The 24442-nt window shown below is 49.8% G+C and overlaps 3 protein-coding genes across 4 annotated transcripts in view; 1 reads left to right on the top strand and 2 right to left on the bottom strand.

Annotated features, from left to right (window-relative positions):
- Positions 1-8579: 8579 nt before the first annotated feature.
- Positions 8580-13708, bottom strand: INSM1 (INSM transcriptional repressor 1). Its single transcript, XM_024238920.3, has one exon. It carries the CDS (start codon positions 13355-13357, stop codon positions 11816-11818), a length of 1542 nt encoding a protein of 513 aa, XP_024094688.3. The 5' UTR covers positions 13358-13708; the 3' UTR covers positions 8580-11815.
- Positions 13709-16235: 2527 nt separating this feature from the next.
- Positions 16236-22038, top strand: LOC134760798 (uncharacterized). Its single transcript, XM_063720683.1, has 3 exons — positions 16236-17607; positions 20810-20888; positions 21583-22038. Exon 1 carries the CDS (start codon positions 16626-16628, stop codon positions 17265-17267), a length of 642 nt encoding a protein of 213 aa, XP_063576753.1. The 5' UTR covers positions 16236-16625; the 3' UTR covers positions 17268-17607; positions 20810-20888; positions 21583-22038.
- The window catches only part of CFAP61 (cilia and flagella associated protein 61), a 307569-nt gene continuing 304026 nt past the window's right edge, over positions 20900-24442 (bottom strand). For both annotated transcript variants that reach the window (XM_054541626.2, XM_054541627.2), the window contains one exon: positions 20900-21388. In XM_054541626.2, the coding sequence (XP_054397601.2) occupies positions 21188-21388 (201 nt within the window). In that variant the 3' untranslated portion in view covers positions 20900-21187. The remainder of the gene's footprint in view (positions 21389-24442) is intronic.

The raw sequence follows: 24442 nt of genomic DNA, 5'->3' as shown, positions 1-24442 counted from the left end.
ATAAATAAATAAAAAGTAAAATAAAATCAGAATTCACTCCTATCCTTGCAAGGATAATAAGAGTGAGTCTCACCAGCACTTGACCTCAATAACTCATTTAATCTCAACAGTGGCCTTGGGAGACACTGAGTTGCAGACAGCCAAATCCACTTTAGCCAGCTGAAGGAGATAAATAATTTATTAAAGGCTCTTGGCTACCTTGCTTTATGTCTAGGAGGGCCACACAGTCAGGCTTTGTGACTAAAAGATCTAGAAACAACACTCAAATTGCCCTGCTAAACAAGTCCAGTGGCAGCTCACCTTACAACTCTGGGCCTTCACCACAGCCACCTCCAAGAGACAAATGCCTCTGCTCTCCCCTCCCCAGCACTGACTGCACCCAGTGCCACCTCTTTCATGTCTCTCTTCTGGATCCACATCTCAGGGGCACATTTGATGAGTGGTCAGGCACCTCCAATCCGAGTCAGGGTGACCTGACTCCTTTCTGTTGGACATTGGTCTTAATGCACAGCACATTTTCCATTCCCTTACAGCAGAGCCTAGCTGCAAGGAAGGCTGGAAAAGCAAGTTTCTGGATTCTACCTTGAGGAGGTGGAACTCACTGGATAGAGAATTAGCTGAGCATAGGAAGGGTATTCAAAAGGCATGGGGCGAGCAGAAAACGTAGTAAATGTCTGCTACAGGCGGGCACTACTCTTTCCTAATTTTATCCATGAGAAAACAGGCAGAGAGGATTAATAACTTGTCTATGGCCACCCAAAAATGGTGGAGATGAAATGATGAAAGCAGGCGTTTGTGCTCCAAACCCCTGACCCCTAACAGCTCCAGCATGCTGGAGAAGGGGCTGGGTCCTTTTGCATGTGAGCACATGAAATCTCACCATGGCGGAAGAGAGAGTGACCTGCTAGGATTACCAAAATCTGTCACTTCCTGAAGCTGCAACATTGGCACTCTCTTTGAGATATAAAATTAAATTTTTAATTGAATCATTTTGTTAAATGTTACTAGACTTTGCATCTCAGAGTTAGGGTTTAGGTCCAGCCCATTTGAGTCCCTCTGCTGCCCTGATGTTAAAAGTGGGCAGGGAGAGCCTGAAACCCTGTGCTCAGAGACTTTTCCTTCTGCCACTCATGCTGGTTGCCATGGTTCTGGAATGGCCTATTCAGTTGCTTGCAGGTGTAGAATAGTAAGTGATTTCTACAAACAAGTGCTTTTAGAACCAAAGTGGAAGGTAGAGACCTCAATAGAAAGCAGCCTGGGTGCGCGGTGGCGGGCGCATGGTGGCGCGTGCCTGTAATCTAGCTACTCGGGAGGCTGAGGCAGGAGAATCACTTGAACTGGGGAGGCGGAGGTTGCAGTGAGCCAAGATCGAGCCACTGCACTCCAGCCTGGGTGACAGAGCAAGACTCCGTCTCAAAAAAAAAAGAAGAAGAAAAAAGAAAAAGAAAAAGAAAAAAAAGAAAGTGGCCCGGGCAAGCTAACTTTCAGCGATATCCTCACTGTGGAGCTGCTTACAACGCCACCATTCACAGTGAATTCGTGCCTCTCTTACAGTTTGCATCTGCAGCACGTTAAAGCAAAGCAAAAAGTGGTGTCGAATCTAGAATCTGCTACGACGCAGATACCAGTGTGAGCCATAGTTAACATCATGCAGTACTAAATTTACCCAGTTCTCTCGCCAGCATCTGTTATTTGTGTTTGCAAGTTGGGTCATGTAGTAACAACAGGTTTCTCCAATGCGTAAGATAAGAAATAACTGAAAATGATGTTACATTTGGCTCCTTGCTCTCTCTCCCAGATGGGATTTTCACCCCATTATTTTGGAGTCAAATTGCCAAAACACAAATCAGCTGTTTCAGGATCTGGACTGAGAACCATACATGTTCCTGGGCCACCGTATTGCGCTCCCTGCTGTAGCAGCCCCTTGACAAGAAGGTGGAACCAAGGCCCCGGTATTTCACTGTCCATTTGAATTCTCCCACACTGGAGCAATTGCTGTCTTGGAGGTTTCTCTTTATGAACTTTCTTGATCTCAACTAAATTTCTGCACTTTCAGGCCATGTCATTTCACAGGGCCTTTCATTTCTTCAGATGTTACACAGGGTAATGACCACTCCAACCTCTTGGAGGCATTGTGAGAACTCACTGAGTAATTCACATGAAGACCTCAGACCACGCAAAGTTGGTTAGCTAAAGTTGCTGAGTTAAAGTTATCTTCTGTCTTTAACTCAATTTTTAATGAATTGCTGCCAAACATCCTTAAAATGTTAATATGAATTTAGTCTGTTAGCATTGTTACAAACCCATCATGAGTTGAGGTTAGTGTCCCTGGGTTGGTGCCCAAGCCATCAACCCTTCCGAGGCCAAATTTACTGGGGGCAACAACTGGGAGAACTTACTCTATGACCGTGTAAAATATCAACGTGCATAGAGATTCCCCGGGGATCCTGTTAAAATAGATTCTGACTTAGGAGGCCCGAAGCGCGGCTGGCACTTCTGCTCCCAGGGGATGTGGACCTACAGGTCCTTGAGCCACACTTTTAGTGGCAGGGTTCTAAACGATACATACTACAGAAGTACAACACGTTGTCCACCAGCACCACTGTAAGGGAGATGCTCGTGGGACTGGGTCAGAAACTTGCTTTAGAAAAAAGTTTCAAGTAATGGTTGTGAACCTCTAATCAGAGCAGAATTCTCATTGGTGGACATTGATCTATATCCTCCAAATGCTCAAACGCTTGCACAATTAAAAGAGGTCATCAGTTGCCAGGAAGGTGCTTGTTGCTATTAACACAATTTTGAAACAAATCAATGCTGAGTTAAAGTTATATTCTGTCTTTAACTCAATTTTTAAGTTAATGGCTACAAAAATCCTTGAAATGTTGGGTTAAGCCATATAAAATTATTGATAGCAAAGTTTTTATTTTTACTTATAAAAACAGCAATGAACCAAGCGCTCACACTTGTAATCCCAGCACTTTGGGAGGCTGAGGTGGGCAGATCACTTGAGGCCAGGAGTTGGAGAACAGCCTGGGCAACACAGTGAAACTCCATCTCTACTAAAAATACATACCAAAAAAAAAAAAAAAAGCCAGACGTGGTGGCACACACCTGTAATCCCAGCTACTCGGGAGGCTGAGGCACAAGAATCACTCGAACCTGGGAAGCGGAGGTTGCAGTGAACTGAGATTGTACCACTGCACTTCAGCCCAGGCAACAGAGTGAGACCCTGTCTCAAACAAAACAAAACAAAACAAAACAAAACAAAAAAACAGCAATGTCCTATGGTTAAGAATTGTGATTTCACCTGATAAATTAAACCATCACTGCAGTGAGAAAACAACCTTCAAACCAGGAGATAACCCTCCTGTTCTGTGTAGATTTCTGTGGCCGACTTAGCAGATTGTGATTTGTGTGTGTTGTCTGAGAGCTCCTGTAACTGATGTGAACAGGAACAATATTAATAAAACTATCTTGGAGGCAGTTTCCAACTTTCAGAAAAACTAGTAAACTTTCTTATTTAAATTATCAGGGCCAGGTGTGGTGGCCCACACCTGTAATCCCAGAACTTTCAGAAAAACTAGTAAACTTCCTTATTTAAATTATCAGGGCCGGGTGTGGTGGCCCACACCTGTAATCCCAGCACTTTCAGAGGTCAAGGTAGGAAGACTGCTTGAGCCCAGGAGTTCGAGACCAGCCTGGGCAACATAGTGAGACCACCCCCTCCTCCGATCTCTACAAGAAATAAAAATTAGCCAGGCATGGTGGTGTGGACCTGTCATCTCAGCTACTCAGAAGGCTGAGACAAGAGGATCACTTGAGCCCAGGAGGTTACGGCCACAGTAAGCCATGATCATGGCACTGCACTCCAGCCTGGGTGACAGAGTGAGACCCTGTCCCAAAAAAAATAAAAACAAAAACAAAAATCAGGTTAAAAAAACATGGTACCTTGGCCAGGCATGGTGGTTCATGCCTGTAATCCCAGCACTTCAGGGGGTTGAGGCAGGTGGATCACTTGAGGCCAGGAATTCGAGACCAGCCTGGCCAACATGGTGAAACCCCATTTCTACTTAAAAAAATACAAAAATTAGCCGGATGTAGTGGCACACGCCTGTAGTCCCAGCTACTCAGGAGACTGAGGTGGGAGGGTCACTTGACCCAGGGAGGTGAAGGTTGCAGTGAGCCGAGATCACATCACTGCACTCCAGCCTGGGCGACACAGTGAGACTGTCTCAAAAAAAAAAAAAAATTCTGAAAAACAAAAAAACATGGTACCTTAGGCAGTGACACCTGTAAAAATAGTGATACTAAATTTTGCAATTTTCAAGACTTATGAATGCTGAGTGAGTTTATGATGCTCAACACACAACTGAGCAAAGCAGTTTTCATAAGGACCAAATTTCTATCTAATCAAGGGGAGGAATTCCTGCACTATTTTATTGTCTATTGCATGATATTATTGTTGGCAAACTTTTTCTATAAAGGGGCGAATAGTAAATATTTTAGGCTTTGAAGGCCACGTGGCCTCTATCATAACTACTAAACTCTGCTGTTGTCACATGAAAACAGCCATAGAGGCTGAGTATGTGAGTGAGCATGGCTATATGCCAATAAAACTTTATTTACAAAAGCAGGCTGGATTGAGCCAGTAGGCCTTAGTTTACCAACCCCTGGTCTAGCCTTTTCTGCTATAATAATAATAATAGAGATTGTGAAATACTGCAATGATGGCAGTAATTCTGGAATCCCAATATAATCTTAGAATGTAAGGTCACATTTACTGCTACAAATAAGTTAAGGTAGGTCTAATATGCATTTAATTGTTTTTTGTCCTTTTTAATCTGAATTACCAAATTTTGAAAATACTGAGGGGAAAACATGGTTTTCTCTGTGATTAACAGAACAAAAAACATAATGTTTCAAAAGACACAATAAAGATCTATTCCAAGATGTGAGGAAAACAGAATGTGCTCCTTTATGGTATAAAATATTTGATGAAATCTAACATGATTCTGTTCCAATTTGGGTGCCCAGATTTGACTGATCCAGCCGCCTTTGTCCTGGGCAGTCTCAACCTGATCATTTTCATGTGCACTCTTCCTATTGGTTTCTGCCCATCTCCTAATAACAATCTCTTTGTAGCTGTACTTACAAAATGGTAAAGGCTCGTTTTACATACTGTAGTTGATAAATAGCAGTAGAAAAGAACTGCAATCAATTGACGTTATAAGCTTTTAAATGGCAACACTGAACACATGCGTTTCAGCCTAACTTCCCCATCCTTTTCTGTTCTTTATGCTGGGAGGAAACTGTAGCCTGATGTTTTTTCCTCCTGTGGAAAGCGCCCTCTTCTAAAACCCACCCTTCCATGCGCTAATGCCTCCTCTGCGTCCTATCAGATTTGACACATAATAGCCTCTTGGCTCCCTCTCTTCATCCTGTCACCGTCAGGTGTGACTGTCACCTGGCTGTGGTGTTTGAGAAGGGGGCATTGCATCAGAGCCCTGGTCCTGCACAACAGAGATGAAGCAGATGTTGCATTCAAATAAAAGGCTCTTCTTTGATGAGTGAAAGAGAAGAATAATGAATTCAGGTTGACGTTGCCAGCGTTATCGTCTGCCTGCTGCGCAATGCTTGGTCTGCTGGTTCAAACCAGAGGGAAGGAGCAGGGAACGCCTGGGTTCTGATGAAGGCGAGGCAGCTCCGGGAAACTAGAGGCAAATTGTGTCAATAAGCTTCTCATAGACATTGGGGGCGCTGCAGGGCGTGCACATGGCATGCTGGAAACAGGCTCTCAGTAATCATGCTTTTGAATGTGTCCCGCTGGCAGTAAACATTCTGTAAGTTTCATTTCAATGTGGTGAATGTTGAATGTTCTAAGGATGGTTTGTCTCCGTGGTGTGAGCTTATGCGAGGAACTAGAGAAAAACATTAGAGCTGATGTTTTGTGTGGAAATGCCACCAGGATAGACCACACAGGATAGAAATCTTCAAACAAGACAAACACGAAGGCGATCACCCCAGAACACATCTGCTCAGCATATACACTGCCAGAAGGAAGCGGCAGGTCGTGGACATTCCACTTTCCAGATGCTACACAGCAAGCCCACAATCCAAGTATGCGGGGTACAAATGATGATGGTCGGGGCTTAGGATACGAAGGAGTGTGTTTGGGTTAGTGAAAACGTGTTAACTGACTTCATATCATATGCTCAAAGGTGCTTTGCGATTCTGAGAAGCATATCAAGCCTTAATAATGACCAAGAAGTAGTTGTGATTGGTAAATTTGTAAGTCAGGTTGATTATCTCATCTAGCTATGAGAAATCAATTCCCTTCACCCCAAAGGTCCATCGCACATCCCTTGCTGGAATGACCCTTCTCATGAGGCTCTGTGACTTTCAAAACCCAGTGTGGCCTGTGTTAATTTCCTCCTGCAGGTCCTCATGAGGGATGTGTCCAAAGAAGCAGGACTCAGTCATCTTCAGAAAATCCTCTTGCCTGGGAAGTTGCCCTGATGACACCAAAACCTGTAGCTGGTTGTTTGCAAAAGGTGAGGGGATGTTGAAAAGTATTGATCTGTTTCCTTAGCAGTGTCAGAAGGAGGCTGTAGTTCCCCAGTCCCTAGTCATCGAGATCACTGGGCAAGTAGGTGCCATCCATCTCTGGTCCCTTCTTCCTGAGGAGTCAACATACCTGGCCTCACTTGGGAACCTTAGCCGATGAAGGTGCGAGGGGACACGAGGAACTCTAGGCTGCAGCCCATCAGAGGATGGTCTTCTGGCTCTGCATGTTTGTGAAGAGTTCTTTATTCTAGGATCACTGGGCTCTTGCGGGACTTGTGACCAGGTCTCCTTAAGTTATAGAGCCACCTCCCACTGCTGAACTTGTCTTTGTGTTGCTGATGTGCCTGCTAGTGACAATTGCCATATTAGAACCCAGGAGTCATGAGTTCACCAGACTTTCCCTATGAGTATTGGTCATTTAATGTTGCAGGCGGGCAGTAGAGAAACGATGTTTCTCCAACAGATATGATGGGATGGAACTTGAAGATGCCTTTAGCTGCTATCTTTCCCGCCTGGGTGGGATTTTGGGGCTATTTGGGGTTGTGTTGCCAAAAGACCCACGAGATGTTTCCATCATTGAAGATGAGAAGCTGAGTGTCTTTAGGTCGCCACTTTGCACTCCCCGCTTTGGTACCTCCTTGACGATTAAATGGAATCAAGATCCCTGCATGTTGCTATCCAGTTGGTTCTCACACTGGTATGTTTTGCCACCTGTGGATTTCTCTCTACAACTCAGTTTCCTCTTCGAGCTCTAAATTCCATTCTTTGTAACTTTAACTACCAGAGCATTACAGGTTCCTTTAGTCTGGCCATCAAGGAAACGTAACTAATTCTAGCTCTGTAAGAAGCTAACTGGGGGACTCATCTTATCCCATACATGATTCCATAGACTTCGCCTTGGGTCTATTTGCCAGAAAGTTTTTCTACAAGACCTAAATGTCCGTTCTGCAAAAAGCAAGTTTTGCTCAAAGTAACCCTGCCACAGGCCAGTGGGTATGTAACGAATCCTCAATGCCATGGAACAGTACTCCTGGCAAAGAGGAGTGCCCCTGTCTAAGCGAAAAATGCAGGTCCCTCTGGGCTCCTCACTGCCTTTCATCTCCTGGGCTCAGGAATCTTCCCCACATGTCCCACAAAGGCTCCAGAGACCCTCAGGGCATCTGCCAGGAGTATGATCTCTGGTTTACAGATGAGGAGATTAACGCTTTCAGGAAGTCAACTGACTCAACTTCAGAAAGCCCAACCTTATATGAGGCCCCTTTCTCTTTTGCAAGACAGTTGATACGTGAAGAATTCTTGTAGTGTTATCAGGTCACTCAAGGTGGTTAGGAGACGCTTCTGCTTTGTTTTGAAGACTCTGTGGATGGCTGTGGAGTTCAGCCCAACTGGGAGAGGAGACAGCCACTCACAGAGCAAAGGGAAGCTGATGAGAAATGTCACACCCTCCTCGGCAGCATCTGGGCACGGACATGCCAGGCGCATCCACCTGTGGCTAGTGTTGCCCTGGCTGATGTTGCACACCCAGGTCTCTGCAGGACCCCAACATGCCCACAGGTGCCCTTGTGCAGCTGGAGTCCAGCCAGCCTCCTGACTTCATTTCTGCTCTGCAAGATCTGGGTACTCCCAGATCGAACCCAGCGACAGGCCCAGGATCAGCTGAAAGGTGCAGTCACTTAGTTCATGGTGCTACACAGAAGGAAGGCGTGCCTCCAAGCACAGGCCTCCGAGTGAGTCACCCAAGTCAAACTCTTGCCAGTACAACGTGCCTGCTCTGAGGGCGGCAAGAACCCCAGCGTTTCCAGGCCTCCAGGGAAGAAGCAAAGCAGGCAACAGGGGAAGCTGCTTCGAGAGGACATTAGTAACTCTAAAGAAAGGGCTCAACCAGCGTGGCGTGCAGCTGTTCTAGCCACAGGCTCACTGTGGAACCAAAGGAATGCTGAACAGCCTTTTGCTTTTTATTATACCACATTTGTATGGAAGTAGAGAAGGGTGAAGGCACTGGCAAAAATCAAATCTCTTCCTTTATTTCTTCTCTCTTTTAGCTCCTCCCTCCTTAACCTTACTACTTTTCCTGACCCCCTGGGCCTCTCACCACCAAATCCTTGCTGTGGGATGGTATGGAATTCTCGGGCAGTTTCCATGGATGGCCTTTCCAGCTTGCAGCAGCCCCAGAGCACACGGAATGCCTACAGCCTCCTTCACAGATTTGTTAAAAAGTGTGTGCGTTTCAATGTGATGTTCTCAAATAGGAACCTTGTGAACGTATTATCCAGGGAGGCAAGAAAAAGGGGAGAGAGGCTGATTCCCTCCCTATATTCTGCTAACTCATATTGTGTTACTGTGATAAAAATTGACCAAGTTTTTCTATTTCTACACTGTTTCATTGCCTTCAACTCCATTTACTATACAGTTTCATTTAATATCTCACATAGATACTTCGGGTTCCATTTATTCCATTGAAATAAATTTATAGGGGGGATGAAGGAACATGTTTGTGAACAACCAAATTATATTTACCCTCATGAAGGTAGATCTTAGATGAATTCATGTTTTTGTGATTACGGACGAGAACCACAGTGAGCCCAACGTAGTTACAAGCTACCATTCCTGCAGATGAGTCTGGACTCGCCATGTGCGGCCAATCTTCCATTTTTTAAGGAAACTTTTTATTGCCACAGAACGTGCACACACTGACCCTCAGTTTGGGGTATCTTTTAATGTTTGGTGTAACTCAGAGAGAATATTTTCAACGCTCCCATTCTCCCATATTGCTGTTGCAGGAGGGGAGAAGCAGCAGACATCAGCCCACACGTTTGAGTTTTTCTTTGTTTCATTTAAAGTTTTTAGGATGTTATAAATGCTGCTCTGTCCCTGTGCTTTCCTATTGTACCCGCCCTGAGCTTTTTGTTCTTTTATTTTCCAAACTGGTAAAATATGTAGTCATCAGTGATAAAAAGCTACATGCAATTCGTCCTGGAGGCAACTTACCTGTAGAGGTTTCTCCTTCATTGTTATTCGAAGGCTGTTTCCAGAGCTTCACAAAGGGAGGAATATTCCATATTCCTGCTGAGCCTTTGGCTAAACCCCGTCCCACAGAAAACTTGAGGCTCACAATCTGAAAATGATCTCACAATCTGAAAAGGACACACTTTCCCCAGTGTGTCCTTCCAAGTTCCTCATGGACTGCCCTTCCCAGCCTCATTCCAGCTCTTCTTTGGAGATGCAAATCCCTTTACTGTGCAGATTTCTAAAATCTCTTTGGCAGGCAAATGTTAGATTTAGCGGGCCTCAGAAAAAAAAAAAAAAAAGCAGCAAAAACACACAAAAGGAAGGGAACACACACATACACAATTGTGAGATTTAGCACAGCTCCTTCATGAAATGTTTCCAAGACAGAGGAAAACAACCCAAAATATTCACTGGTGAGAGTCACAATTGTTCTTGAAAGAGCTGAGTGACACATAACGGAAAACATTGTAATTACCTGTTATTAAATTTAATACCCCAAACAGATGGTGTTCCATTTTCCCCCCAAACAGACTGCTCACCTGATTGGAAAATTATTTCTAAGCCCTTGCCCCCAGTTGCTTCACTTCCCATTGCATCCAAATGTGAATTGGGTTGCTGCCCGTGCTTTGCAAATCTGACGGTAAAGTCATTTCTCCTTTCTTGTAGTTGACTCTAAGGAACAAAAACTACCCACTTTATTTATTTGAGGAATTACTATCACCCTGAGCCCCAAATTTTTGGGAATGAAGGACTTGCTAAATGAAAGTGGAGTGCAAAGAACAGCTTCTTAGGGACACTGATCTAGATTTCTCTGAAAAGATGCCCAGGGCCTTCATTCTAACCCGCCTCCTGGCACATTACTAAGGACCCCAACAAGGCTTGTTTTCAGCCAGCCGCTACCAAGGCTATACCCTCAGGCTGCCAGAAGGGCAGAGTCCCGCAGCTGAGGTTCAGCTCTGAAAACCCACCATCCTGGTGGCGGTGGTGGTTCCCTTTTTCTAATAAAAAATAAAGTTAGCTTTTAAGAAACTATCAGAAGCTCTATTTTAAATTCGTCCTGAAAGCATGTGATGCAGAAATCAGGCCATCACACTTTGACTTTGAAAATATTTTATTTGAATAGTAAATAGTTATACAGTTGAAACAGTTCTATTGAAGCTTTCTATAAATAGCTAACAATTAAGAAAATAATGTATGTAGAAAAGAGATTGCATTTAAAAGTAAGAGCTGTCGGTTGTACAAGGGCCCTGGGGACCCTCGAAGCAGAATAAATGGTAGGTTGTCTGTAATTCACTCAGATAGCTATAAAAGTTAAAACTTTAAGCAGATCCCTTTAGAAAAAGGCTCTCTTCTAAAACGCACAGTGGAATGTCGAGTGGCAGGGTGGGGAGGGGGCAGCGCGCCAAAAAAATCTGCAATCAAATAATATCATAATCTTCATAATTAATATAAATAAATAAAGAATAAATAACAATTACTCATAAATCAACATATACATTTAGAGGGAACTGATAGTCCTACCTCAACAAAGATGATCAAACCAAAAAGTCTTACGTGAAACACTGAGGCAGTTACTACAGCATCTTCGGAACACTCCCTTCCCTCCCCCCCAAAACAATCCCAGACAACAGTTCAAGGCATTTGTGGCTATACTAAAGAAACTCTTTTTTTAAGCAATTTGATTTGTTCACATACAAAAAGGTAAAGCCAGACTCCAGCAGTTCACAAGCCATAATAAAGCTAATCGTGTGGGAAGTTCAATTTACAGCCTGTGAAATATAAAGGCATTTATTCCTCAAGATTCACCCAAAACAACCCGTACGCTACATACATAGAGAGCAGAGAGATTGGTAGGCGAGGCGAGAGTAGACCGCATTTCTAGACCATGAACACAGCGAATACTAGCAAGAAAAAAAGCTTCTCCCCGCCAAGGGGAGGCTTCCAACCACGAGACAAACGCGTACAGCTTTTCTCCCTTGTACAGAAAGAAACTGACTCCTGTTGCGCCATGGGGGAGGTGGGGGGACACAAAGTAAAAGTGGGGGTTCCAAAAGGAGTCAAGACGAGAGGATGGGGTTACCGTCACGCCACACCGAGAGAAGCGGAGACGACACTTTCACCCGGTGGGGGCGGGGGCGAGGCTCCCCCAGCGCGGACTCGGGTTCGGGGCGTGCAGGGCGCACTCTCTTTGTGGGTCTCCAAGCGAAGGCACAGTTCGGGGGGCCGGGGTGGAGGGCGCGCTCTAGCAGGCCGGGCGCACGGGCACCTGCAGGAGGATCACCTGTCTGTTTTCGGATGGGTGGCACTTGTTGATGTGCCGCGTAAGGCCGGGCGAGCTGTAGAAGGTGGCCGGGCAGTACTTGCAGGGGAACACCTGGGCGGCGTGCAGCAGGCGCAGGTGGCGCTCCTGGGCGCCCTTGCTGGGGAACGACTCCCCGCACACTGGGCACAGGTGGCACTCGGCGGACGCACTCAGGCCCAGCACGCCAGCCGCCTCGCCGTCGCCGGCCGCCTCCTGGGGCGCCTTCTCGTCGGGCCCAGGGTATAAGGCCAGTAGGTCCTCGGCCGGGGGCGCTGGCGGCGCGCCCTTGGCCTGCAGCGCCTGGTGGTGCGCCAGCAGGTGCTTGCGTAGGTAGGCCTGGCGGCGGAACTTCTTGGCGCAGTGATGGCACTCGTAGAGCCCGTCCTCGGAGCCCGACTCGGATACGCCGCCGGGGCTCGGCGTGTCCCGGTCGCTGCCGCCGCCGGGTGCCTCCCGCGCCTCAGCCCTGGCTGCGGCTTCCGGCTCCGGCGCGCGGGCGGCGGCGGGAGCGGGCCGCGGTTTGTGCCAGCGGCGGTGCGAGGCCAGGTTGGCGGGGCAGCTGAAGACCTTGGCGCACTCGGGGCAGCGGTACTCCACACGCACGATGCGCGAGCACTTGTGCTGCGCCAGCGCGAACGGGTCGGCGTACTCCTCCTTGCACAGCTGGCAGATGAACTCGCCCAGCGGCCGCGCCGCGCCCCCCGCGCGGCCCCGCGGCGCCTCCACGGGGCCCTCCTTGATCTTGAGCCCCAGCACGGGCGACGTGGTCACCTCGTCCTCGAAGTGCAGCTTGCGGATGGCCTTGGGCTTCTTGGCGCCCGGGGCCTTGACTGACTTGGCGGGCGGCTCCGCGGCGGTGGGGGGCGGGGGCCGCTTTCCCGGGGGCCGCAGGGCGGCGGCAGGGGGCAGTGGGGGGCCGGGGCCCGGGCCGCGGGCCGCCTCGGCGCCAGCCGAGAACGCCGTGCCCATCTTGAGCTCGGCTGGCGCGAAGAGCAGCGCGTCGCCGCCGCAGGTGCCGCCTCCGCCAGCTCCGCTCGCGCCGCCGCCGCCGCCGCCGCCGCCCCCTCCGAGCAGCGCGGCGGGCGTGGGGAAGGACTCGGCCGAGACTGGCGAGCCCAGGTTGAAGCTGCGTTCGAAGTACTTGTGCTTCTCGTGCTCGCGGCTCACGGGCCGCGTGGGACTGTAGAGCGGCGCGGGGTGCGCAGCCTCGGGGTTGCCGAAGTGCGCGGCCCGCGGGCCCGGCGGGGGCGGCTGCGGCCCAGGCGCGCAGGCCAGCGCGGCGGCGAGCGCTGCATGGGCGCGCTCCGCGGGCGGCGGCGGCGGCAGCGGCCCGGGGCCCGGGCTTGGCGCTGGGGGTTCGGCGCGGGCGCCCCCGCAGCTGGGCGAGAGCAGCAGTGCGCGGTCGCCGTCCTCGCCGCCGCGGACCCGGTAGGACACGGGCGTGGACTTCTTGCTGCGCTTCACCAGGAAGCCGCGGGGCATGTTGGCGCGGCCCGAGGGCACGGCACTGGCTCGGTCCCCCCTCCGCGCTCGGCCCCGGCGGCCCTCAGTACCCCCGGCCCATTGCCTGGGCGCGGCGGCTGCGGGACTTGCGTGGCGCCGGAGGCGGCTCGGCCCAGCTCTGCGCCCTGCACGCGCGTCCCTGTCCCCGGGCCCGGCAGCCGCTCCCTTTTAACGGGGGGAGGGGGCCATTGTTCTCGCCTCCCGCTTCCCCTGGAGCCAATCAGCGCGCCCGCAGCTTCTCAGCCTGGCAGGGTGGGAGGGCGATGGGGCGGCCAAAAGGGGGCCGGGACTCGGGGGTCGCCCGGTAGGTGCGGCAGATGTACCTGAGGGTGCGGGTCCCCCGCGCGCGCCCCTTGGCCGCCCCGCCCGGCGCCGCCGCCCCGCCCGGCCCAGGCACACGCCCGGCCCCGCCTCCCTTCACGGTCTGCTGCTTCTCTATGGGGAGGCGCACGTGCCTGGGCTTTGTGTCTCTCCTCCGGGGGGCGCGGAGCCGCCAAATGGGCCCGTCCATCAGCGCGACAATGCACGCCCCCCTCCCGCGCGGGATTACCCGCGGGTCGCGAGCGAAATAGCAACAAAGGAGAAGAATGGCCCCAAATATGTCAGGAGGGTTCAATCCTCGAGCAGGAGCCGAGGGGGGAGTTGTGCGCGCTGATTGGGTGGGGGCGGGGACGCGCGGGAGCGTTGCGGGGGAGATCGTTGCGGAGGCGCAGTGGCTCCGCGTGGTGTTTGGGAAATAAACAAGAATCCGAGAGAGCAGCGGGGTCCGGACGGCCAATAGCCTCCGCCCGGACCTTGGACGGACGGGCCGCTGGACCCAAGAGGCCAAGCAAAAGGGTTCCCGGGGGTTCCAAGTGTGGACAAGGGGCCCGGCCTTCTGGCAGTGGCCGAGGGCCATGTTTGTGCTCGCAGCCTCGGCGCGCCCACGGGGCTAGAGAAGGTTTCTTTCGAGTTTGAGAAGGAATTAGCACGGTCTTCTCAGTCTCCTGAAAGCGCGGGATTGGAGCGCGGGGCGGACTGGGCTGGGTTCCCAAATGAACGTGAATTTCTGAACTTTTGGGTTCTTGGAGGCTTGGGAATGGCATCTTCGGCGGGACCCGACCCAGGCCGCCGGGAACTTCCGCGTGGTCCAGGGCTGGGTTAATCCGGGTCGAGTTGGCCGAAGCCCGAAACGCGCGGTCGGCCTCGTGCGCCCCAGTGAAGTTGGTTTTCTCCTCCCCGCGCGGCCTCATGCATTTTCATTCCGAGCGGGCATTTTGTTTGCTGGTTGACATCAGATGCTAAATCAAGGGCTCCAATCAAGGCGCTGCGGAATAAAGGGGCCGCCTGTCTGGGCGCAGCCCCCACGGAGCCGTGCCCCCTTCACCTTTGTGAAGGAAATTAACCTCCTGCTATTGAGCTCCGGTCGCGGCCAATCTGGACGCAAAAGAGACGCGTGCTGGACGGGGGGAGGGGGGGCAATCTGTCCTCTGAGGCAGGCTGAGGCCTCGGAGAGGACAAGCCGCCTCCCTTGTGCCACCAGGAAAAGACGACAGCGAAGATTCCCCCCACCCCCACCCCCACCTCCACCTCCGCTGCCGTTCCGTTTGGACCCAGACTGGGCCGTTTGCGTCCATCCTCTGTCCAGCCCAGCCCCGAGGAAACACAAAAGGCAGAATCTTCGGGGGACAGGGCAGAGAACCCCACGAGTGCGTAGTGACCCTGATCGTCCAACACTGGGGAACAAATAGCCAAGCCACATAAAATGTCATATGCTCTGAGGAAAATGTCACTTTATTGAAAGAGAAGGAAACATTTTTCTGCAAAGCTTTGTATACCAGACAGATTTTGCTGAGTTTTACTTATGCTTAATTCCACTGAAGGTATTTAATTGTTTTGGATTTTCCCTCTGAAAATACCCTGGCGTAGAAATTAAACATGTAAAAATAGAGTCCACGTGAGGCATAAGTTGTGATGGGGACAGTTGTTAGGCTTAGTTAATTAAGGGGTTCATCAGGTTGGTTAATCAAGGGTAAGATATTTGATAATTTTATGTTTGTAATATTTTAACCCACACACTGAAAAGGGAAGAATGCATATAGTGAAATATATTTTGAAAAGTCTCACCCTAGTTTTAAAAATGCTGTGGTGAGTGCTAGTCTCCCCAAAAGTTAGAAATCTTAAAATGAGTTTATCTAAGATTTATAAACGTATTTCTATCTAAAAGTAACTGATGTTATTTCCTTGCTCTTTTGAGCTCTGATTAATAGTGCTGATGAAATTAGAAGTGGGAAAAGGATTCCGAGACAGCTTTGGCCAATTTTATTTTCTAATCACGAATCCCATCTGGATTGTAGAATAGCATAGGGCGGGGCTCGGCCTGCCACATTCGGTCTTGCATATGTAATCCTCCTTCCATTCAACAGATAACAGAGAGTTAGTCACCTTGTGAATCCTTTAAAAATAACAACACCCATAATTGTAAAATAAGCCGTGGGGATGGGAAACCGGTACCTCTACCAACAAAAAAACAAAACAACTCCTGCCTGAGTGAATTCAAACAGGGCTCTGAATTTAGCCAAGGGAATCTGTTGAACGCTACTGAGATACTGAGGTTCAATGAATCCGTTTCTTTTTCTTTATTTGTGGCTTCCAGTCTTGCTAGCGTAAATGAAATCTGCTTTCAGACGGGTACAGTCAAAATAAATGGAAACTTGAAAGGTACTAGTATTGGAAACTAATTTCACCACCCGGGGCTGGAAGGAATTAGGCTGCGCGCGCGCGCGCACGCACACACCAGCGACCTCCAAGCAGGTGTAGCCCAGCCCGGGCAGTGGATCGCAGCCGCCTTCTGCGTGATTTTCTCAGAACCTGTGCGTCCGCATGCATGGGGACGTCGGGTCGAGATATTTGTCTTCGCCTGGGAAGAGCAAAGCGCCATCACACTGCGCCCCCGACGCCGGCCTTAGCTCACGCGATTCGGAGAAGGGGCCGCGTGAAGTTAAGTTGGGGGAAACAGCGTGGATTTGCCCCCCTCCAGGGGGACTTCGCGAAAGTCAATGAACATAAGGATTCAAGGCAGAGCACCCAAGTGGCCTTCCGCTGCTTCAGGTGACTCCTCCCCTTCCTTCGGGGTCCTGGCCAGCGCTTTGGAAAAATCCCGGGCCTCTTCACTTGCCCTTGCGGACCCCGCGGTGGGTTCTTCTTCCGACGACTGCGGAGCCCGAGGCCACAGGCGCTCCAATTTCTCCTATCCTAGTGTGCGGGGATGCCGTCTGGGAGCGCGCCGGGCTTCACTCTGACCCTCACCACTGCTGGAAATCAAAGTCAAGGCAACAGGGAGTTTGTAGAAAGCGCGAAGCTTGGAAATAAGAGCAGAAGCGGGGAACTTCTGCGGAGGAGTTGGCTCCTTGGGGTGTCTAGGAGAACAGGAGGCCCTGGCCTCACGGGAGGAGCCGGGCGGGCCCGCATTTGGAGGGTAGCGCGTTTGGAGACGTCGGCGTTGGGGGGAGGTGTCAGCGCCCCTCATCCCCACTCTGCTGCAGACTCCTCTTCTGGCTTCACAGAAGCCCCCACTCCCGGCCCTCAATCCCCCGAGCCACAACCGGCAGGCACCGTGCGTTACCGCTGCAGTGCCCGCCGCCCGGAGGGACCAGCGCCTCCCTGCGCCGGGTGCGCCCGACCCGAGCCGGTGAGAGGCTTTGTATTTGCAGGAATGAGGGGTTGTTGTGTCAGTCCCAGGGGCACGCGAGAGACACGCGCAGCCCGCCTGGCCGCCACCCCGCCCGGTCCGGCCCCAGGCACCTTCCGGGCCTCCAGCCCGCGGGCAGTTGCCTTTGTTCGGCGCATTAGCATAAAGCTGCCAGGGATCTCCCGTTTAAATAATTCCACACAAAAGGCGAGTGCATGAAAGAGAGCGAACAAGGGACGATCCGCGAGGCTGCGTCGTGCGTCCTCGCGGGGAGGGACCGCGCTCAAGTATTTCCCTCCCCTCGAGTTTCAAGTGCCCCCTGGCAATCTGCTGCGCGCCCATTATTCGGCCGGGGGCCGACGGCGTGGCTGGCCGCCTCTTTTATCCCCCCGAGAGTACCGTCGGGGCCACTGCACGCTCCTTGAAGTGCCCTCAGGGCTGTTTGTTTTTGCCTCGGTGGGACCGTCGGGCCAGGCAGGGAGGAGAGCGGGCAGGAAGGCCCGGGCGGGCGGCGGGAAGGGCGATGTCGGCGAAAGCGGGCAGAGGCGAAGCCCAGAAGGTGAGAAAGGCATAACCGGAGAATTAGGTCGGGGAGAGTCAGGACGGCACGGGACCCATCGGGATGACATTGACCTTGGGGCGCAAGAGGTGTCCTCCACCTGTGAGGTGCTGGCGGCCGCTGGTCCGTGCGCCTCGGTCTCAAACGGAACTGACAAAACCCAGCGAAACTGACCAGAAAGGCCGCGGCGACCCCGATCCTTTCCCCTTCTTCCCACCCCACTCACACCTGCACCCCGCCTCGCCTGCCGCAGGAGGACGAAGAGGCAGCCAGGCTCCTGGGGGCCACAAGGGCATACTTTCTACCTTGGCAAGAGTTCTTGCTATGGGGTTGGCGGGTGCTCCTCCCCCACCACCGCCGATCCTCTCTCCACCGCCTTTCCCTCTTCTCCCGTCCCTGCTCTCTTCCCTTGCCCTCTGGTTCCCTCCTTGTGTCATCCGCCTCCTCTCCCTCCTCCTGTCCTTCTCTCTCCTTCTGTCTCTTCCCTTCTTTTCTTTCCCCTCCTTTCTTGCTCCCCACGGTCTCACCTCTCCCTCCTTCTCCTCTCTCTCCCCATCTCTTTCACTCAGTCCCCCCCGCATCCTGTGGTCTTCCCCCCATAACTGGCCCCCTTCCTCTCTCCCAGCCCCTTCTTCCCACTGTCCCTTCCTCCCCATCCAGTTCCCCCAGCCCTCTTTGCTGTCTTTCTGCTCCCCTCTCTCCTATCGTCCCTCTCTCCTGTCTCTTCCCTCGCTTGTTTCTGTCTTCTCTCCTTCTCTTCTCCCCACCTCTCTCCCAGTCTCCCATTCCTCTCCCCTTCTCTCTTTCCTTCTCTCTCTCCCCCCTCCTTCACTCTCCCCCCACTCTTCTCCCTGCTCTTACTCTCCCCCCACTCCCCACAGGCCAACGTGTGTTATTTTATTTGTCTAGAGAGAGCCTATTTGTTCAGTGATGTGTGGCCTCCTGGTCGCCTGCTTTAATGGGGGACGCGGAGGCTTGGTTTCTGTGAGCATTAGCATACAGCTGCGGGCTCTGCGCCCCTGCCGGCGCTCACTTTATCCCAGCCTTATCATCACTTCTTTCAACCAGAAAACAATCAACAGCTCCTCGCACTCGGCGACTTTCGAGCCCTGCTCCCTGCTTCTTGGCTAACACTGGCTCACTCGGATGCGCACCCTCTCTCTCTCTCGCTCTCTCTCCCTCCTCTCTCTCTCTCCCTCTTGAAAGGGTAAATATTGATTGGCTGGCTTTACATTTTATGCTCCATGCCATATTTCCTTTCCTCCCTCACTTCATCGTTGATTTTTCTTTTGCCCTCCTGTGATGTTTGAGTGTAATAAAACCATAATAAGCCATTTTTGGAAAGGCGGTGGTTACACTCTTTATTAAAAACTGACATCTGTCGGGAGAGCAATTAGAGGCATCAGAAGGCGGGGTTGTTGCATGTGATTTGGGAGAATAAAACTTTGGAAAATTAACTTTTTGGTATTTTCTCATTAATATTCTTCGCTTAAAACTGTAGAATTCCAAGATCAGGCTTACAGCCCAAGATGTCCCCAGCTCAGCAGCAAGTGCTGAAACATGTAGAGACGCCAAGCATTCAGTCCACTTACGGAATTCATGCCTTGTGCGAGCCAAGTCCAAATATTGGTCTGTTTCAAGCCCTTCCTTTTGCCAGCCTTTATCTTCACCGTTATTTTCCCAAAGCCCTTAGAATAGTCAATTGCAAGTTATAAACAACAACTCTTGAATTCCTCTTTTATTCTTAGGCAACTTGTTCAGTGATAAAGTTTTCAAGTCTGAACAGATATGCTAAGATTCTTAGATTCAGGAAATTATTTAGCATCTATGCTAAATAGCCTGTAAATTACCCACTTTCTAAGTGTGAGATAAGGATTAAAATAATGTCACCCAATATACTTTGTACACTAAAATATATTCTAGATATTTTCAAGTCTGCTGTGATATTTATGGAGCACCAACACTCCTTTTTCAAAAGGCAGCAAAGGAAAACTTACTGTCACATTTATGCATGATTTGGTATTAAGGTTGACATTGTCATTTGGGGTCACTTGTATGTGACTGGAGGCTTTTTAATGCTAATACTTGGTCACAGAAGTCATAACTGTTGATTCTCTGAGGTTGTTCTGTTAATCTCCATCCAAGGGTCCCAGGACCTGTCACAGAAACTTACTCCTTTTGCTTATGGGTTTGACCCAGGTCCTTTCAGGGAAAAGGGACAGGGGAGGAGAGTTGCTTGAGCCGACTCATTCACCAGCCCCTGAAATATGGTTCCACGTGTGCTGGGTCTGAATTCTGAAGAGTGGACCAGTAGCAATTGTTCCCCATTCAAGAGACACAGTGTGTACCATATGGCCAATGCTGGACCCTCCCCCCAGTGACCCATGCATTTGTGGAAAACGCACATGTGAAGGAATTAGGAGCATTTATTGCTTGCTTTTACCTGCCTTGGGAAAATCAAGAGTCCAGTATTCTGGAACAATTTTGTTTTGCAGAAATATCAATATCAAATAACTTTGCAGTTCCAACAAGTTGGCAGTTTGCAGCAGAGAGTCTGATAATGTGTACACAATGCTGTAATGCCAGCTCTGACTTTCCTTCTAATAGTTGTGTATCCCTTATCTTGTGCCAACTTTTGCTCAACATTTACATAAAATACAACACATGAAGAAAAAACTGGAATTGTTCACAAAAACCAGTTTTAAGCCCTGCTGTGAAAAATTGTGTCACACTATCTACTAAGAGAGACCCAATAAATGAGCACAATCTTATGTGTTGTTCCCCCTCATTCCTGAATCCATGCAGTTTCTAGTGGGCAATTAATTTGCTTTATTTATAAGAAAAAGGGTTTCTGATCCACATTAGAGTTGACATGTACTAGGGACCCCTTCACCCCGCCCCCCCCAATGCAAAGCAACAGTGCTAAGGATCAAAGAAAATGAACTTAGATGAACTTCCCATTACCACGTTACCACGTTCTAATCTAAAACCTATGTGTGACACCCTTGAGCACCCAACTTTTCTGTGACTTTATGCTCCTCATCTGCAATTTGAAACAGAAATACAGCCTCCTCCTTTCCAAAGGTCATGTAAGCCTTCCTACACAATCACTGCTTCTGATGTTGGACTATAGATTTAATTTCTCATCATCTGTTTACTAATTTTCCATTCTGGGCACATTTTCTGTTTTATCACCCACAAGTATTGCTAGGTAAACATGTGAAGAACTAACAAGACTGGCAGCAGAAGTTTCCAGGAAATCAAACAGAATCACACCCAAGGTAAAAACAAGTTTTACACAGTGTGATCTCATTTTATTGCTGAAATGGATTATTCTGCACAGGAACATGCCTGGGATTTGTAAAGCGAGCCTGCCCCAGAAGAGAGGCACACGGCCGTGTGCCACCTACTGGGATGATAGAAAACTACAGGCGTAAGTCAGGGAAGGAAAGGAATGAACAAAACCACCAGGGGCTGGCTTCGCTGTCAAACCAGGCTGCAGATAACTTTTCTATTTCTACAGAGTGCGTTTCCAGGAACTAAATAAATGAAAACCATAAAGGGGAGACCCTGCCTACAACTAAATGATGCCTGGCCACGCGTACATGGGCAGGTGGTAGCGATTATAGTGTAGGTAGTCAAGAGTGCTTCTCTCCACCAGGGTTTTGTAGATGGATTCCTCAAAAACTCTTTTGAGGTATTGCCTGGGCTTCTCAGTCGGGTTGATTTCCTCATCTTCTATTTGATGGGCTAACTGCTCTATGGAAGGAAGCTCTTCCTCCTGTAAAACACAGTAAGAGGCCAGATACAGAAATTAATTGGACCCTGCACAGTTGTAACGGCAGTTTCGTGAAAATGAAAACGATAGTAGTCAGCTCTGCAAGGATGGTCATTTTTTTTCTAGCTTTTGAAAATTTATTTTTAATTGTGGCAATGTATACACAACATAAAATGTCTTATTTTAATAATTTTTAGGTGTACAGTTCAGTGGCACGAAGTACATTCACATTGCTGTGTAACCCTCACCACTGTCCATCTCCAGGATGTTCTCATCTTCGTCAGCTGAAACCCTGTCTCCATTAAACACCAGCTCCGTACCCTCCCATCCTCCAGGCCCTGGAAACCACCTCTGTCTCTATGAATGTGACTACGCAGGCATCTCATATGAGCGGAACCATGTAGCATTTTTTTTTGTGACTGGCTTATATCATTTAGCATAATGTCCTCAAGAGTCATCCAGGTTAGTCATTTCAAGCCCTTCATTTTCAGATAAAAATCATCTGTAGATCATACTTGTTTTGTTGTTGTTGTTGTTCTTTTGTTTTTTGTTTTTTGAGATGGAATTTCGCTGTTGTTGCCCAGGCTGGGGTGCAATGGCATGATCTCGGCTCACTGCAACTTCCGCCTCCCAGGTTCAAACTATTCTCCTGCCTCAGCCTCCCAAGTAGCTGGGACTACAGGCATGGCCCACCATGCCTGGCTAATTTTGTATATTTAGTAGGGACAGGGTCTCTCCATGTTGGTCAGGCTGGTCTCGAACTTCCGACCTCAAGTGATCCGCCCACCTTGGCCTCCCAAAGTGCTGGGATTACAGGCATAAGCCACCACGCCCTGCCTCTGTTTTAAAAATAAAAAAATTTAAAAATTAAAAAAAAAAGAAGTGATTAAACCTTTTTACTTGAAAGGTCCTAGATGAAAAGTTTTCTTGGTTATAATTCCCAAGAAATGGGATTTTAAAACCTTAGAATAAATTCACAATCAAGTCAAATTTTATTGATATATTTAAAAAGATAGGGCTCAGAAAGAATAAGTTGTTTGAAGCTGAGAATCTTATGCTGCACATAGGTACAGTGTAGTAGAGATTTTCCTAACATTTCATTATAAAAATTTTCAGAGACAAGTTGAAGAATTGTCCAGTGAACCACCTGCACACCTGCACCTGGACTCCACAGTTAACATCTGCTATATTTGCTTCACCGCTGCATATCTGCCCTCCAGAGTAGGGTACTTCTAGAAAGCACATCTCCCAGGGTTGAGCTGGGTGCTTTCCAAACACTGTGATTCTTGAACATCACCCTAGATCAAGAGTCTGTGGACTCTGATGGTACATTTATTTCAACTTCTAACAATTCCTTCTACTTTGAACAGAAAAGGCAATTACTTGCAGGGTTTTGTTGGATTATTAACTTACTAGTGATAAGAGCTTATAGATAGGAAAACAGACTCAAGCTATATGGAGGCATAAAGTCACTGACACTTGGCTAAGCAAGACACAACGGGGTGCTGGAGATTACGCACACATTGGAAAGAGCAGTCAGCGGGGGTTGCAGGAATTCAGATTTAAACTAGAGCAATAAAGGCAGTGATAGGGAAAAGGCAACTGATTCTCACAACTAAGTACTGGAGGTGCTGAAAACTTTGGGTGCCACCAGTAAGACCTCGTGGATATATTCTGCAATGCGTATGAGGTTGGCTCTTTCTTCCTTAATTTTTCTGGAGAATTGTATCAAACCAACCAAAAACAGTTACCTTACTAAAATTATACAAGATTTTGAGCTCATATTGTATGCTGCTGTTCTGACACTGGGTTAAATAGTGTAAAATCACTTTTAAAGTTTATTTCAGGCAAATATTGCTCTAGATTATGAACAGATTTTTGGGCACTTGCCTCTTGAAGGATGACCTCACATGCTGTGATCATCTTCTTTCACAGTGTGCCCACCTCCCCTCACAGTACGACCATTCCCCTCAGTATGACCACCTCCCCTCACAGTGTGACCACCTCCCCTCAGTGTGACCACCTCCCCTCACAGTGTGACCACCTCCCCTCACAGTGTGACCACCTCCGCTCAGTGTGACCACCTCCCCTCACAGTGTGACCACCTCCCCTCAGTGTGACCACCTCCCCTCACAGTGTGACCACCTCCCCTCAGTGTGACCACCTCCCCTCAGTGTGCCCACCTCCCCTCACAGTGTGACCACCTCCCCTCACAGTGTGAACACCAACCCTCACAGTGTGAACACCTCCCCTCAGTGTGACCACCTCCCCTCACAGTGTGACCACCTCCCCTCAGTGTGACCACCTCCCCTCACAGTGTGACCACCTCCCCTCACAGTGTGAACACCTCCCCTCACAGTGTGACCACCTCCCCTCAGTGTGACCACCTTCCCTCAGTGTGACCACCTCCCCTCACAGTGTGACCACCTCCCCTCACAGTGTGACCACCTCCCCTCAGTGTGACCACCTCCCCTCACAGTCTGAGCACCTCCCCTCACACAGTGTAACCACCTCCCCTCAGTGTGACCACCTCCCCTCACAGTGTAACCACCTCCCCTCACAGTGTGACCACCTCCCCTCAGTGTGACCACCTCCCCTCACAGTGTGACCACCTCCCCTCAGTGTGACCACCTCCCCTCACAGTGTGACCACCTCCCCTCAGTGTGACCACCTCCCCTCACAGTGTGACCACCTCCCCTCACACAGTGTGACTACCTCCCCTCAGTGTGACCACCTCCCCTCAGTGTGACCACCTCCCCTCACAGTGTGACCACCTCCCCTCAGTGTGACCACCTCCCCTCACAGTGTGACCACCTCCCCTCACACAGTGTGACCACCTCCCCTCAGTGTAACCACCTCCCCTCAGTGTGACCACCTCCCCTCACAGTGTGACCACCTCCCCTCACAGTGACCACCTCCCCTCAGTGTGACCACCTCCCCTCACAGTGTGACCACCTCCCCTCAGTGTGACCACCTCCCCTCAGTGTGACCACCTCCCCTCACAGTGTGACCACCTCCCCTCAGTGTGACCACCTCCCCTCACAGTGTGACCACCTC

Source organism: Pongo abelii, chromosome 21, assembly GCF_028885655.2.
Source record: "Pongo abelii isolate AG06213 chromosome 21, NHGRI_mPonAbe1-v2.0_pri, whole genome shotgun sequence".
Taxonomy (NCBI): Eukaryota; Metazoa; Chordata; class Mammalia; order Primates; family Hominidae; genus Pongo; species Pongo abelii.
This window is presented reverse-complemented; position numbering and strand designations above follow the sequence as displayed.

Coding starts and splice junctions, on each gene's coding strand:
- INSM1 (XM_024238920.3), bottom strand. CDS start 13,357: ATGCCCCGCGGCTTCCTGGTGAAGCGCAGCAAGAAGTCCACGCCCGTG.
- LOC134760798 (XM_063720683.1), top strand. CDS start 16,626: ATGCCGTCTGGGAGCGCGCCGGGCTTCACTCTGACCCTCACCACTGCT.